This window comes from Columba livia, chromosome 8 (assembly GCF_036013475.1).
Source record: "Columba livia isolate bColLiv1 breed racing homer chromosome 8, bColLiv1.pat.W.v2, whole genome shotgun sequence".
NCBI lineage: Eukaryota > Metazoa > Chordata > Aves > Columbiformes > Columbidae > Columba > Columba livia.
The window spans coordinates 9,567,521-9,581,515 of NC_088609.1; the positions used below are offsets into that span (position 1 = coordinate 9,567,521).

The 13,995-nt window shown below is 41.4% G+C and overlaps 1 protein-coding gene across 1 annotated transcript; it reads left to right on the plus strand.

Annotated features, from left to right (window-relative positions):
* Positions 1-2,348: 2,348 nt before the first annotated feature.
* Positions 2,349-13,398, plus strand: ZRANB2 (zinc finger RANBP2-type containing 2). Its single transcript, XM_065071915.1, has 10 exons — positions 2,349-2,557; positions 2,878-2,930; positions 3,029-3,137; positions 3,998-4,080; positions 5,345-5,421; positions 5,955-6,092; positions 6,935-7,107; positions 9,245-9,331; positions 10,949-11,113; positions 11,666-13,398. Exons 1-10 carry the CDS (start codon positions 2,502-2,504, stop codon positions 11,727-11,729), a joined length of 1,005 nt encoding a protein of 334 aa, XP_064927987.1. The 5' UTR covers positions 2,349-2,501; the 3' UTR covers positions 11,730-13,398.
* Positions 13,399-13,995: the final 597 nt, after the last annotated feature.

Below are 13,995 nucleotides of genomic sequence, written 5' to 3' on the forward strand. Positions count from 1 at the left end.
CAGTTTTGCCTCTATTTTTAAAGCAGCACGTATTCTCTTCCATTTTGTAACGTAAAAAGTAAGTTTTGCATGTCTTCATTTCCCTGAAGAGAAAACCAGGGATTATAAATAAATCTTGGTCCTTGAAATCATCGATAAGTGTTGTTTTTTTGTCTTTTTTTCTGGGCTGGACAGCAGGAGGATTTTATTGTTCAAGACAAAGAGAGGTATCCTCTGAGCTCATTTTCAGTTTTGTTCTGTAGAAGTTGACCCTTGTATCTGGACAGAAGCCATGTGGAGGTCATGAAATCTGCACAGGCTCTGCCCCTTCTTTGGTGTTTCTGCAGCCACCAACAGGAGAGAGACTCGAATTCTGGAAGCATGCTCAAGAATTCACAATTATTCCAGTAAGAACCTGGGATTTCAGGGCAATGCTTCTCCTAAACACACTGAAGTTCAACCAAGTTCTTATAAAAGTCAACAGATACCGATTTTCTTCTAACATATGAGCTTTGAACAATATTTTCTAATAAGCAGAAGGCTATTACAGATGCAGAAAACCTTCCAGCATGTATTAATTTATTCTTTAGGTCCGGATGTTTTTTGTCTCCCTGATATTACACTTCAGGACTGATATCCATATTAATTATGAAAGGGTTTTCCCTGACATCACACAAGAATGCGTGAACTTCCAGGGGCCAAGCTCTGGTTTTGGTTACAGTGGCACATGTTGTGCAGGAAAAGGCAGGTGACCGCGGACAAGTCCTGCTTGGGGGAGGTCTGAACACTGAGACACACGACATGATCCTGATGCACCTTGTTCCGTATCATGTGCAACTCAAAATCATCTTGCGTTCGATTTCCAGTGCAAATCGTGCACACTGACAGTGATGGTTTGTTGGGTTTTTTCTAATAGAGTCATCAATACGTTGATATTTTAAATGTCCCCCCTGAATTCCATTAAAAAAGCAGGCTTTTAATCTGCTCCAACAACAGTACCTGGAGAAATGTATGTTCCTGAAGTGCCACCTGCTGTACTGGATTAAACCTTATTGGTGCCAGGAGCGAATCTTCCTGGGCTGCAACAGGATTCTACAGCTTTTTTCAATCTCTTTTTTATTTACTTCATTTTAAAGATCAGTGCTGACAAAGTGACGGAAGATTCATTGCCATCTACTACAGCGCTAAGACTCTGATATCTCATTTAAGTTTAGGCTGATTATTTAGTGCCATAAAAGAGTGTCATGCCCATGAGGCAGTGAATGTTCTGACTCTGGGGCAGAGAAATCAGGATTTTTCACCGCCCTTGTTCAGAATTCCAGCACAGCCCTTCACCTGGCACCTCCGCTGGCTGCAGGAAAATGCAGGTTTAGTCCTTTCTGATTATTATGGACATTTCATAACCGTGAATTTCTACACAACCCTCTGCAGCAGATGCCCTAACACATTTTTCCAGTGCACTCACGCTGGTTTGTATTTTTTTATAAATAAATAGCCGTAACACTGTCATCACACGACCTGGAGAGGGGACATGACAAAAACCAGCCCAGCAACCAGATTCCAGGTGATTTTTCCACAGGATGTGGGAGGGAAAGTGCCTAAAAACTGCCAGGAAAGTAAGGTTTGCTATAAATAAGCAGTGCTGAGGTGCTGCCGGCCAGGCTGGGGACAGCAGGGCCTGCACATCACAGCCAGTCCAAGAGAACAAGGCAAAGGGGTCAAACCCACCCACCAACAAACCACCCAGAGGCTTCTAAATCATAAGGAGGTATTCGTTTTTTTAAACAACGGATTTACTTGAACTCTCTAACATTTATACTGAAGCTCTGTCTTTTTCATATTAAAAACGCTCTGCATGTTTTCATGGGGATTTTGTTCAAGCATCATCACAGAGAAAACAGCCTGAGCTTTGAGCGCTCGATGAAAATGAGGCCTTATTTATTTATTATTTTTTTATTATATATCAGCAGTTAATGGGTTTTTGTGTCTATTTGGCTCATGAAGGTGTACAAATACGGATTCACACATGGATTTCCCCCTGAGGAGCCTGGGCAGTTCTGTCCCCAGGGGCTTTTGGGTGACAGAGCCACACAGCAACAGTTGGAAGAAAATGAACATGAACAAATGAGCTCGTTCACGAGGGACTTTCACCCCGCCAAGGCTGGCGGACAGAGGGGCTCCCCAACAGCCAGAAGGGTTCCCCAACAGACACAAGGGCTCCCCCACAGGCACAGGGGCTCCCCCGCCAGCCCCTCTCCTCAGGTCCCAGCCCGCCTACGAGCGCCCCCGCCAGCCGCAATGCGCATGCGCATCCCGCCTGCCCGCTAGGGGGCGCGCCTTCCTTCGCCTCCTCTTCCCGCTGCCGAGCTGAGGCGTCCGGGCCGCTGCCTGACCAAAATCCAACCCCGGCGGCTCTCCCCCTCGCTGGAGCAGCAAGGTGCAGGCGGAGCCAGGGCAGCCCTCCCGGCGCAGGACCCCGGTCCTCTTGCGCGGCGGCGGCGCTCGGCTCGGCGGGGCCCAAGATGTCGACCAAGAATTTCCGCGTGAGCGACGGGGACTGGATCTGCCCCGACAAGAAGTGAGCGGGGCCGGCGGGGCGGCCGGGCTGCGGGGCGGAACCGGCCAGGGGCAGCGCCAGGCAACGGGGATCGGCGGCTCCCCCCGCGCTGGGCCGGGCCGGGCGGGTCCCGCTGGCGGGCCGGGCCGGGGGAGCTGCCCTGGGGGTTCCGCAGCTCCGGGCTCCTCAGCCCGCCCCGGAGTGGGCACGGCCTGAGGAACGTCGTGTTTTAATCGGGTGCAAATTCAGTTTTAAATATAAAGGCGTTTTTATTAAGTCTCGTGTGGGGGCATTTTCCAGCCTTCAGTTACTCACCGCCCTCCTTCTCTTTTTATTTTTAGGTGTGGGAATGTTAACTTTGCTAGAAGAACCAGCTGTAACAGATGCGGAAGAGGTGAGTGTCTGAGATTAAATATCTTTTTCTCATCTATTTCTATGGGGGTTTTTTTTAACAAGATGGTTAACTGCTTGGTTTTTGTTTCTGTTTTCCAGAGAAAACGACGGAAGCCAAAATGATGAAAGCGGGAGGAACTGAAATAGGAAAGACGCTTGCTGAGAAGAGCCGGGGCCTCTTCAGCGCAAACGACTGGCAGTGTAAAACGTACGGGCTGCTGAGAACCACAGAGCATCCTCTCGGAGCCACACAGCACGTCTGCAGTGGGATACTCAGTGTTCTCAGTGTAGATTTAGTTGTACTGGTGAGAGAGGAGCGATGAAAACTCGCAGCTGTTCCACTGGTGCTGTTTTGCTGTGAGGATTTTTTTCATTTTAGTTTGCTGGATGGCAGTTACTAAATTAACGTGGCTGGAGAAAGATTTTGGAAAATCAAGACTAAAGAGATAAAAGTTTATGTTTTTCTTTGATGAGCTGAGGCACTTTTCAAGTTCAGAAGAAATGGGTAAATGGAAGTAACGCCTTCATTGCTGGATGATACTTTACTGTCAACATTCACTAAATATTTAATAGCAAAAGTTTAGCACATAGTTAAATTCTTAGATGTTTCTCCAGGCCATCAGTGGAGAATACTGAAATCTAAATTAGGAAAAGATTATTTAATAAAATCCTTTGATTTTTTTGAAAGGTGCTTTCAGATTTTCTGGAGTGCTTTGAAGAATTCACGTTTTTGCTGATTGAGTAAGATGACTGACTAGGGAAACCTGGATTGTTAATTTTTTTTTCTGCAAACCTGGCTGTGTTTTGGTTCGCTCTGTTCCACAACAGGAGAGGGGCCAGTGTCCGAGGAGTCCCTTCAATTCAGAGTTGTTGTGTCTTTCCACGCTCAGAGCGTCTCCCAGCTGTTGGCCTTGGGGTTAATTGTGTTGTGCTGGTGGCTGCAGATCACCACCACAACTGGCAAATACATTTTATTATTTCTTTTTAGGGGTGTTGCCTCAACATTTAAAGTTTTTGACGTGTAATAAGTTGTTTCTTATTTCTATTTTGTTATTTTTGCCTTTGAAGATGTGGTAATGTGAACTGGGCCAGAAGATCAGAATGTAACATGTGTAATACCCCAAAGTACGCTAAACTGGAGGAGAGGACAGGTGAGATGTAAATGGTTTTAAAATACTCAAATTACTATAAGAAAAGCTCTTTTTTATAAGTTGATCTGATTTAATTAAAGGGATTGTTTTCGCAGCAGAACTAGCAGAGTTGATGGATCTTTCATGTGCAGATAAATGTGTAGGTGCTTGGGCATGATGACTTTTAGCAGCATGTAAAGCGTGCAATGGTTTTGTTGGGAAAGCCAGTGAACATTCAGCTTAAACTGCCTTGATATTCAATTTTGATACTAAGACATTTGGGAGGAGTAACACAATGTTTCATTAAATTTGAAGAGGTCGTGTGTGCGTAGCGCCTGTCCGCAGAGGACTCAGCAGCCACACAAATGGTGCGTGGAGCCTGTGTGATTAGACTCTGATCTCTTAATGAGGCTGGAGGTTTGATCAAACTGTGACGCATTTTAATCTGCTCCTGCATTAACAATGAACCCAGCGGTAACCAGGACAGCGATATCATCCTTACAGCGCGGCCAGAGCATCTGTACTGTTACCGCTGCAAACCGGGTCACGCAGAGAAATTAAGGCACAGAGTGTAACTTTAATGCAGATAAATAAAAGCAGCATGGGAAAGAGCACAGAGCTTATTATTTGAAAGGAAAAACAATATTTTTAATATTGCTATTTAGTACTGTAAGAATATTAAAGAATAATACCTAATTCTATTCCATATAATTAATTTTTTAAATTATTATTAGTTATTAAACTATTATTAGTTCTGATGCCCTTCAGAGTAGCTTTGCAGTTGCCTGCAGGGTACCCAGCGTGTTGCATACATTTGCAGTAAATTACGAAGTCACTTGAAGTTAAAGCAAGCCGTTTGAGTTTGCCACTTGGGATAAAAAGGAATAGAAAAAAATCTTAAGGCAAATTTTGACTGTTGTACAATTCCATGCAACTGCAGGATGCTTTTATTGCTCCCTGATAACAGATATGCAGCTGCGTGTGTTGCTCAGCACAGCTAAAATCCTGATTTTGATCTTTTTCATTCTTTTAAACACCATTGCTTCTGTGTTGTTTATGTGTCTTAATCCATTTTCTCCATTAGGTTTCTGAGGAACTATATTTAATTAATGTGTGTGGGGACAACTTTTATTCCTCTTGAAATCACGTTACATTCTTATGGCTTATGTTCATAAACCCGTGGAAACTTTCAGCACTTCTGTGAAAGTTTATTCTAAACTTTGTGCTTACTGTACCTGAGTTGGGTGCAGCTCAAGCAATTGTCTTGTTTTACTACTTTTTAAAGGATACGGAGGAGGATTTAACGAACGAGAGAACGTTGAATATATAGAACGGGAAGAGTCAGACGGGGAATATGATGAGGTAAGACCAGGCCCAAGTTTTACTCTGGAGACACGTGCTGTGCGATGCGTTTAGGGGACACACGTTTGCGCTGGTCGGAAACACGTTGTGACGTGTCTCTTTGTGAAATGCGCAAGCATAAAATTCTGGAACTGAAAGTGAATGCGCCTGTTGTATCTTTTGGGGGGTAGAACTAAGAATGAGTTCAAATTAAACTGGTATAGGCTGAGTTTGTTAAACTTCTGAGGGAGCTGCCTTCAGAGGTACGCATGTTCTTTTCAACCAGATGTTCAACACTGTTGCATAAAGATAAACCTGTAGACACAAACATGAAATACTGGTTTGTTCAGATTTCCCTGAACTCTTTTGGTACCCATTGTATCTCAGCCAAACTTTTCTGTTACTAATTGATGTTTCGTGGCGCTGCCCTTTCCCTAGAGCAATATCTTATTTGAAACTGATGTGCACTTATTTTCTTATCGAAGTTTTATCAAAATATACAGTTGGAAATTACTTTTGTTTAAATCATGTACTAATGGAATAAAATTTCTTAGTTTGGACGCAAAAAGAAAAAGTATAGAGGGAAGGCTGTTGGTCCTGCGTCTATCCTGAAGGAAGTGGAAGATAAGGAATCTGAAGGGGAAGATGAGGAGGATGAGGATGAAGATCTCTCCAAATATAAATTGGATGAGGTAGCATGGTTTATTTGTTATTTTTCTAGCAGTTGTTTTTTCATCATTACTACAGTACGGTTTGCTGGCAGTAGGTAAGGTTTGGTCTGTATTTTTTGCTGCCTTTGGAACACCATCAAGGAGTAGCTTTCAGAGTAACGGTGCCTGCAGCTTTTATAAAGGATGGGCACAAGCTCTCTTTGGTTCCAAATACCTCCATTCAAAGATGTCTCACTTTTTGAAACCATCAAGAATTATAAGCTTATCTGAGATAAGGATCAAAAATTCTGAGATCTTTACGTGGAATCTTTTTGTGTAGTTACCATTTAAAGGGAATGCTCTTGAGTTTTACTCTCAGTCCTTTAAAACCACGTCGGATTTATTTTTTATAAAATTATTGAGACTTCTTTTTCATCTTTCCTGGAATACATGACCTTTGCCTGTTGGATTGTCCACGTCTCTGGGCAGCAGTCCTGAAGAGACATGCGTATGTGCTGATTTTCACACAGCAATCACCACATTCTCTATAGGAAACACAGCTGCAGAATTGTGCTCAGGTTTTAGCTTTTGGGTCTGAAAATTCTTCCAGGCACTCATTTAAAGTAATTGGTAAAAATGAATGTTCTTATTAACTTCATGAAATAACAGAAAATGGGACTTGGGATGAGGTTTTTGCAGACTTTTTGTTAGTTTGCTTTGAACCACAAATTTTCACTCACTCTTCACGCTTAAAATTTGTGGATCTCATTGATGCACTAACAATAATCTTTTCAAAGCTTACAAAAAAGCACAGAATCAACCATAGAATAAGTACAAACACTAACTGAAGATAAAGTATTTTTTGTATACCTGTGTGTTTTCAGGATGAGGACGAAGATGATGCTGACCTTTCAAAATATAATCTTGATGCCAGTGAAGAAGAGGACACTAATAAGAAAAAGAAATCCAATAGGCGCAGTCGCTCTAAGTCTCGATCTTCCCACTCCCGATCTTCATCGCGCTCATCCTCTCACTCAAGCTCAAGGTCTAGGTCCAGGTAAACGGGTACAGGTCAAGGGTAACGCCAGGCAAAATGTCAGTATCTAACTTCTTTATTTACTTTTTTTTCTTGATTGCCTTACAGTTTTAGTTTAATAATGTTAACAATGTTATGTACAGAATTTCCACAGGTAGTTAATGTTCTGTTCTGCCCTCTGTGAATCCTTGGCAGGAAGGCTTCATATGTCTTGTTGCTTGTTTTAGTTAATTTAAGTTGATATTTCAGTTGAATCCTTCAAATACCTTTAAAAATATAAGTTAATTTTTATTTTTAGGCTTGTTGGCCAATAGGTGATTAAAAGAATGAACCGTTTTTAGCAGTGTTGAGCAGAGATGCAGAAGCGGGGGGATTGTTAAAGTAGGAGGAGGTGGCATAAAAGGGCAATGATGCTGCAGTCCAGAGAGGCTGAGGGAAAGGACAGAGTGGAAAATATCCCAGAAATAGAGAAGAAACTTGACCTTAGAGCTTTGTTACTTGCTATCAAACTAAGTACAGTGGCAATGTTGTCAGGATTACTATAAAGGTTTATATTGACCATGGGGCCACAAAAAAGGTCTACTGGGTAGATGTAAGATCTCACATTATTATAATATTTAGTAATATATGAACAATTCAAGAAATGTTTTGTAATCATACGATGTAAATCATGTTGTAGCTTTTTAGCTGCCGTACAACTAAGATGAGGATGATACTGATAGGTTTGAGACCTCAGATTTGGTACTAGCTCATAGGTTTATACACAAAGTTCATATATGTACAGTCCAAGTTTCTTCTAATGTTCCAAGCCTTGTCGCTGCACCTCTCTGCTCTCAGAGCTGTGATCGTTGCCTGAATCCTGCAAACCCTCGTACTAACCACACGTCAACCAACAGCTGTTTTGTCTCTCTCCCCGTTGCTATCGTGCTGTTTTTCATGCTGCCTCTTCTCTGGAAAATTAATCTTCCCAACCCCTGTTGGCAGCGTCACCCCTCTGTCAGTGCTTCCTTGAGACGAGGATTTGCTGCCTGGATCCAGGGAGGACAGTGTGAGATAGGGGCTGAGCTGGCCACTGGTAGCCGTTGCTGTAACGAAGGGAGGGGTGAAGGTGGCTGTGCCGCCCTGTGGGAGGATATATTCGAGTGCAGTTCTCGGGTTTAGGGCTGGGAAGGTCAAAGAGGAGAGAAAAACTTCATCTGGCCATAGTTTTGTTCACTAATGCACGGTTTTTAACAGTGAAGTACGAAGTAGCTTGTCCTAACTGAAATTTGCTGGGGATCTTTCAACTTTCTGTTGAACTTTTTGCTTCTAGCTACAGATAATTAATTGGAAATATCATGTGCCATTTGTGGATACTTCTTTGTGGTTTTTAAAAAGTTAAATATACTTTCTAGTTAATGTGTGTTCATACTGATTTTGTTTTGCACAGTAAAATGAAAAAGACATGGTAAAAATATAAACTAGGAGGTTGACAGCATGTATAATATATTTTGCCTGAAAATGTTTTTAGAACTTGTTTGCAATGCCTTCTTTCTACAATGGTTACTGGTAGTCCACTACCATTTTTACATTTCTTGTGGTTTGTGCCTTAAAGAAAATCCATTGACATTAAAAATTGGAAAATAGTTTTGACTAGTTACAAGTAGTGTTGGATATGCCTACATTTTAGCCAAGAATTAACTACTACTTAACTTTTAATGCAGGGGAAAGTTTTAACGAAAACTTGAAACTGCTTCCAAAATGCTTGTGAGAACTTACCTGGGGAGAGTTGAAGTTCGCTGGTCTTAATGCTCTTAACTACTCTGCTTTGAAAATAAACTGATGGTTTTCAAGTTAAGGCACAAATTAAAAGATGAGGCATTGATTTCATGAAATAGTTAATAGACACGCAGTTGTTTCATTTTGCCAAATAACTGCAATCCTGTGTAACTTTTGTGCTATAGGAAAAGTAATACAAAGCTGACTTTTATAAATGTTTAATGCATCATCTTATACGTTTACGTTTCTGTTTTAAAATGTACTATGGTGATACTGGGGGTAGGGGGACATTGTCACTTGTTTAGTGGTACTGATGACTTGTTGTCTCTGCTGCTAACAGTGCAGTTATTCTGTTAAATACGAGGCAGACACTGGAAAGAGTATCTTCGTGTTGTTTCAGGTCCCATTCAAGAAGTTCTTCCAGTTCCAGATCAAGATCTCGTTCCAGTTCCAGAGAACAGTCTAGATCTCGTGGGTCGAAATCAAGGTGAATGAGGTAGCACTCTCTGCTTGCAGAGAGAAAAAAGAGCAGAAGAACCAACCGCTTGTTGATTCCATTGTAAAATTGTGCTGGTCAAAAAACATTAACTCATTTTTATCTCGGAAGTCAGAATTCCTGGGATCTCTGCGCGAGGTAGTTACCACCACAGATGTATTTCTTGAGAGCGCGAGGTTGTGGTTGAAGAGTTAAGTCTGATCTAAACTAGATGAGTGGATGCCACTGACTGTCTCTTGGAAGGAAGAAGAATTTGAATGCGTGTTTGCTCACTCCAGTCGTTTGTGCTGTGTTTGCTGTTTCCGCTTTGGCTACTTGATGTGGAAGAACGTTAGAAAATATGCAATACTTGTGGGTTTGTGCTTAGTGATAACTTATCTACCATAGCTAACTTCCACTAGATAGTGCGGGGGGATGGATAAAAACATTGATAGTAAACCCTGCGAGAAGCTGACAGGAGTTGGAGCTGGCTGGTGTTTGCTGTATAGCAGTTATGGAGCTGCATGGGGAAGTGTCACAAAACTGTATCAGTTCCGTGAGGTGTCTTTGCACGGGGGTCCTGTGGCAGGACTTTCCCTTTGCGGTGGAATGAAGGGAATCTTGTGTATTCAGGAAAAGAAATTGAAGTTGGGAAGACATTTGGTGGCAGAAACGTGCTGTGAGTTGTCCCGTGAGGGTCGGTGTGAGATGGAGTCCCTGCTTTTAGGAAGAGAAGAAGGGGGTTTGTGTCCTCAGCAGACGCTGAGCTGGGTTCATGGCTGGTGCCACACGACACACACCAGCGGCCCGCGGTGTGTGGGCTTGTGAGAAACGGGGCTGCTGGAATGGCTTCAGTGAGAGCCCTGACAGCATTTTACCAACAACATACACTGTGGTGGTAGGGCTGTAAATATCCAGCTTGCTGGAAAAAAAAAAAACTAACTGCTAGGTGTTTTTAGACATTTTTGGAATTACAGTTGAGGACTTTTGAGCTCTGTTACTTTTCCCACAAGTGCTTGGTTTTTTTTAAATAACCAAAGTGATTTTTGAATCCTTGTAAGTGAGGCTGCTTAATTTTTTTTTATTTTTAATGCCAAAGTGACTGTATTCTAAGAAGGTTTTTTTAATATTTTGGTTGTGGAAGGTCTTACTCTCTACCCAGTTTTATTTTGAGATTTGTAAGTACACCTTCTGAGGGTTTTTACTCTTCTGGTTAGATAAAAATCACTTGGCAAATTTCCAATGTGAAATATCCATTAATGTGAAGCAAAACGTTGTGAAATCAGTGTTAACACCTGTGGGTTTCAAACCATTTTGCTTTGAATTTAACTACCGAGAAAGGTCTTTGCGTAGGTACTTCCCGTCCCCATCTCCTGTCACTTCCTTGTCAAAATGCGTCATTCTGGAAACACTGTTTAGCAAAATTTATTAAGAAAACTATCACAGCATTGAAAGTCTTTATTGGCAGATAACTAAGGAGTAAGTATTAAAGCATCTACAAATTTGTTTGATAAAATGCTGATGCAAATAGAGTAGTGAGTGTTCATGGAAACCGTCTCGTTTTGTTCTTTCTTTGTTCTTTCTCTATTATACCAGAATTAAATCTGATTTATTTCTTAATCAATAAAGATCCAGCTCCAGGTCCTACAGGGGGTCTTCCACCCCAAGAAAAAGATCTTACTCAAGCTCTCGTTCATCATCTTCCCCCGAGAGAAGCAAGAAGCGAAGTCGTTCTAGATCTTCTTCATCTGGTGATCGCAAAAAAAGACGATCGAGATCACGGTCACCCGAAAGGTTTGGGTTTATGTAGAATAAGAATGGGTGTATTTAAATGTGTGATTTTTTTTTTTTATTTTTTTTTTACTGAAGGACTGAGGTTTACTGGGAAATAATTGAGTCTGATCAGTTATCCTGATATTAAAAGTAGTTTTCTAACCCCCCTTACTATTCCTACCTATTAAAACCTCTGTAATTGCCTATGTTTTTTCCCTCCAATGAAACCTCCTCCCACTAAGAGCATGTCCATAGAAAGACCCAGGTCACCATTCTTACAGTGTGTGAAAGTGTTAAGCTGTACCTTACTCATTTATTCTCATTAGTAAAGATTGCATTTAGAAATTGTATTCTACTCTCAGTATTAAACTTAGTATTCAGTATTAAATTCACATTCATGAGCTTAGTTTTTTCTGTATTCTACAGAATATTCTATCTACTTCTATATTGTTAGAAGGCCCCTATCAGAAATACTTGGCTTCCAGCTATTGTAGGATGCAGACTACTCAAAGTGGATGCCAAAATTAATTGCAACTTACTTCTTTGCATGCTTTCTCCGTTTGTATCTTACAGACGCCGCAGATCATCATCTGGATCTTCCCATTCTGGTTCCCGTACAAGTTCTAAAAAGAAATAATGCAGTAAAGCTCACATTTAAAAAAAAAAAAAAAAAAAATTCCAGTCAGTGCATGAGACATTTTTAAGAATTTGGTGTCTTACTTGGTCAGAAGTGCTAAATCTGCTAGTAGAGGTGCATGTCTGTCCTTGCTTTCTGGAAAACTGCAGCTTTGTTCAGTCATGAAACAAAACCTGAGGTAGCATTTTAAGCCATAAACTCCCCAGAGGAACTGTGAAGTGCTTGTATTGGAGTAAGGGGGTTTTTATTGTTTTTAAAGACTCCGTTACTCAACTCCCGGCTCTGACGCATGTGAGCAGGCACAGGTTGGATCCGTTGTGACACAGCTCTGCTCTTCGTGTGACAATGACAAGTATCTGAGGGATATTGGAAGAACCCATGAGCTTTCTACATCCAGCTCCGGAGCTTGTTTGGTGGAGCTCGTGTGGGACCACAAGAGATGAGCGTAGCTGTAGGCCGGCGCTACCCACTCCGCAGCCGTAGTGAGTACTTAGGTCTAAGTATTTGTTATTTTTCTGTGTTGAAGTGTAGCTGGACGCCCCTCTCTTTAGCTACGCTCAGTGCACAATAGCTGTGAAATACCCAGGCCATGGTATGATGCTGCAGAGAGCGCATTAGACTTGGTTCCTTGGACTGTAGAGATGGTTTCCTGCAGTCAGGACAGTGCCCTTTCTGCAGCGGGTTCTGGCTGCGGTATCTCGCGTGCAGAAACCCAGGACTCTGCGATCCTTCTAGCAAAAGGATCGTTTAGGAGCTGCCCTTGAGATGCAGGAGTGTGGAACTGGCTCCTTGGAATCACGTGAAGCTTCTGCAGGCCAGCTTTAAAATTCATTGAGGGCTGACTTAAAATTTTCAAGGTATCTGAATTTTATTTATATTTTAAAATGAAAACTAATAAACTGTGTAGAAAGTTCTGACATCTTAAATGTGTTCTTCCTCAGTCATTTTTTTTTTCCCTTAAACATAATTTATGGCTTAAAATGCTTTATTGAATCTATTTTACTAGCAATATCCCATTAAACCTTGGTCTCTCTTGAGCTCTGTTTGGTTAAGAAGGGTTTAAGTATCTTCGGTGCCATCACAAGGTAAGTATGTTAAGGAAAACTCTTCTTTATAAGCAAGCAAACAGCAATATATCTCTTTATTTCAGTAGTAAAACTTCCAACCCCATATTTGACCGCTGCTTTTTTTTAAATGAACTGCACAAAAACGGAGCAAAATTTAAAAACTACGTTCTGTTTTCTTTTTTTAAGAACTTTGTTTTGGACTGGTCTATAAGCAAAGTGGTTTTGGTGTAGAAATATTTTGATAATCGTTTTGCAGATAAAAAGCGCTCTGCAGTTTCTTCTTTAGTGCTTTCTTTTTTATCTAATTTCCATGCTAAATGTCTGTAGATTGCACAAGAGCAGGTTAGTTTGTAACTGTGCCTCTGACAGCTTCCAAGTCCAACTACTAAATTGTAAAGATCAGATCTAGATGCTATGTTGTTAGCCTTTGGTTTTCTCCTCGTGCTTTGTATTAAAATTGTTGCCGTACTTAACAGGTGAAAGTTTTTAAATTTAGCACACGATAGGCTACAGGCAAAGGAAAATTAAGGTTTCATTGGGCTTAGATAAAATGTAAGGCAAACTGATTCTGTAGACAAGTGTAAATAAAAGCTGTGAGTCAACCCTGCAGTGAGTGCTTTCTCTTGAACAGAAGCAAATCTTTCTTTACGACCTGGGTGATGTTGTTGTTCTCTCTTACTGCATTACCTGCACTTACCTGCCCACACATATCACACATTCTCAGATTGTTTCAGGTCTTTCAGCACTGAAAATATTTGTGGACTAAGGCAGTAGCCTGTTTAAAATGAGCTTTTACAAATCTTCAGGGTATTTTCTGCTGTCTGTGTTCCATGTTGTCCTTTCAGAAAGTTTTCAGAGAAAGCAGTATCTTTAAATCAGTTTGGTCTCCACATTTTCAAATGCAAAGGCACAGCACCTGTGGTAGCGTTTGCTGGTTATAAATGACATAAAACATCTCTTTTTACTTACTGCTTCAGCAGCTAAATTAGAACCAAACATGGTCCACATCTGATAAGACACAAAGCTGGGTTAAGCTCAGGCACTAAAAAGGTTTGTGTTGGACGGTGACATTATCTCCAGGTGCCCTAACAGTCAATTTTTCCTGTTCCACTATAAAATATTTCCCTTGGCCTCAGTGTAGCCTTTGGGATCTGATAAATTGCTGCCTGTAGAACTAACAGGTATTTCTGGGCAGCTTT

Coding starts and splice junctions, on each gene's coding strand:
- ZRANB2 (XM_065071915.1), top strand. CDS start 2,502: ATGTCGACCAAGAATTTCCGCGTGAGCGACGGGGACTGGATCTGCCCC. Junction 5,422..5,954: donor CAGACGGGGAATATGATGAG/GTAAGACCAGGC, acceptor AAAATTTCTTAG/TTTGGACGCAAAAAGAAAAA. Junction 6,093..6,934: donor CCAAATATAAATTGGATGAG/GTAGCATGGTTT, acceptor GTGTGTTTTCAG/GATGAGGACGAAGATGATGC.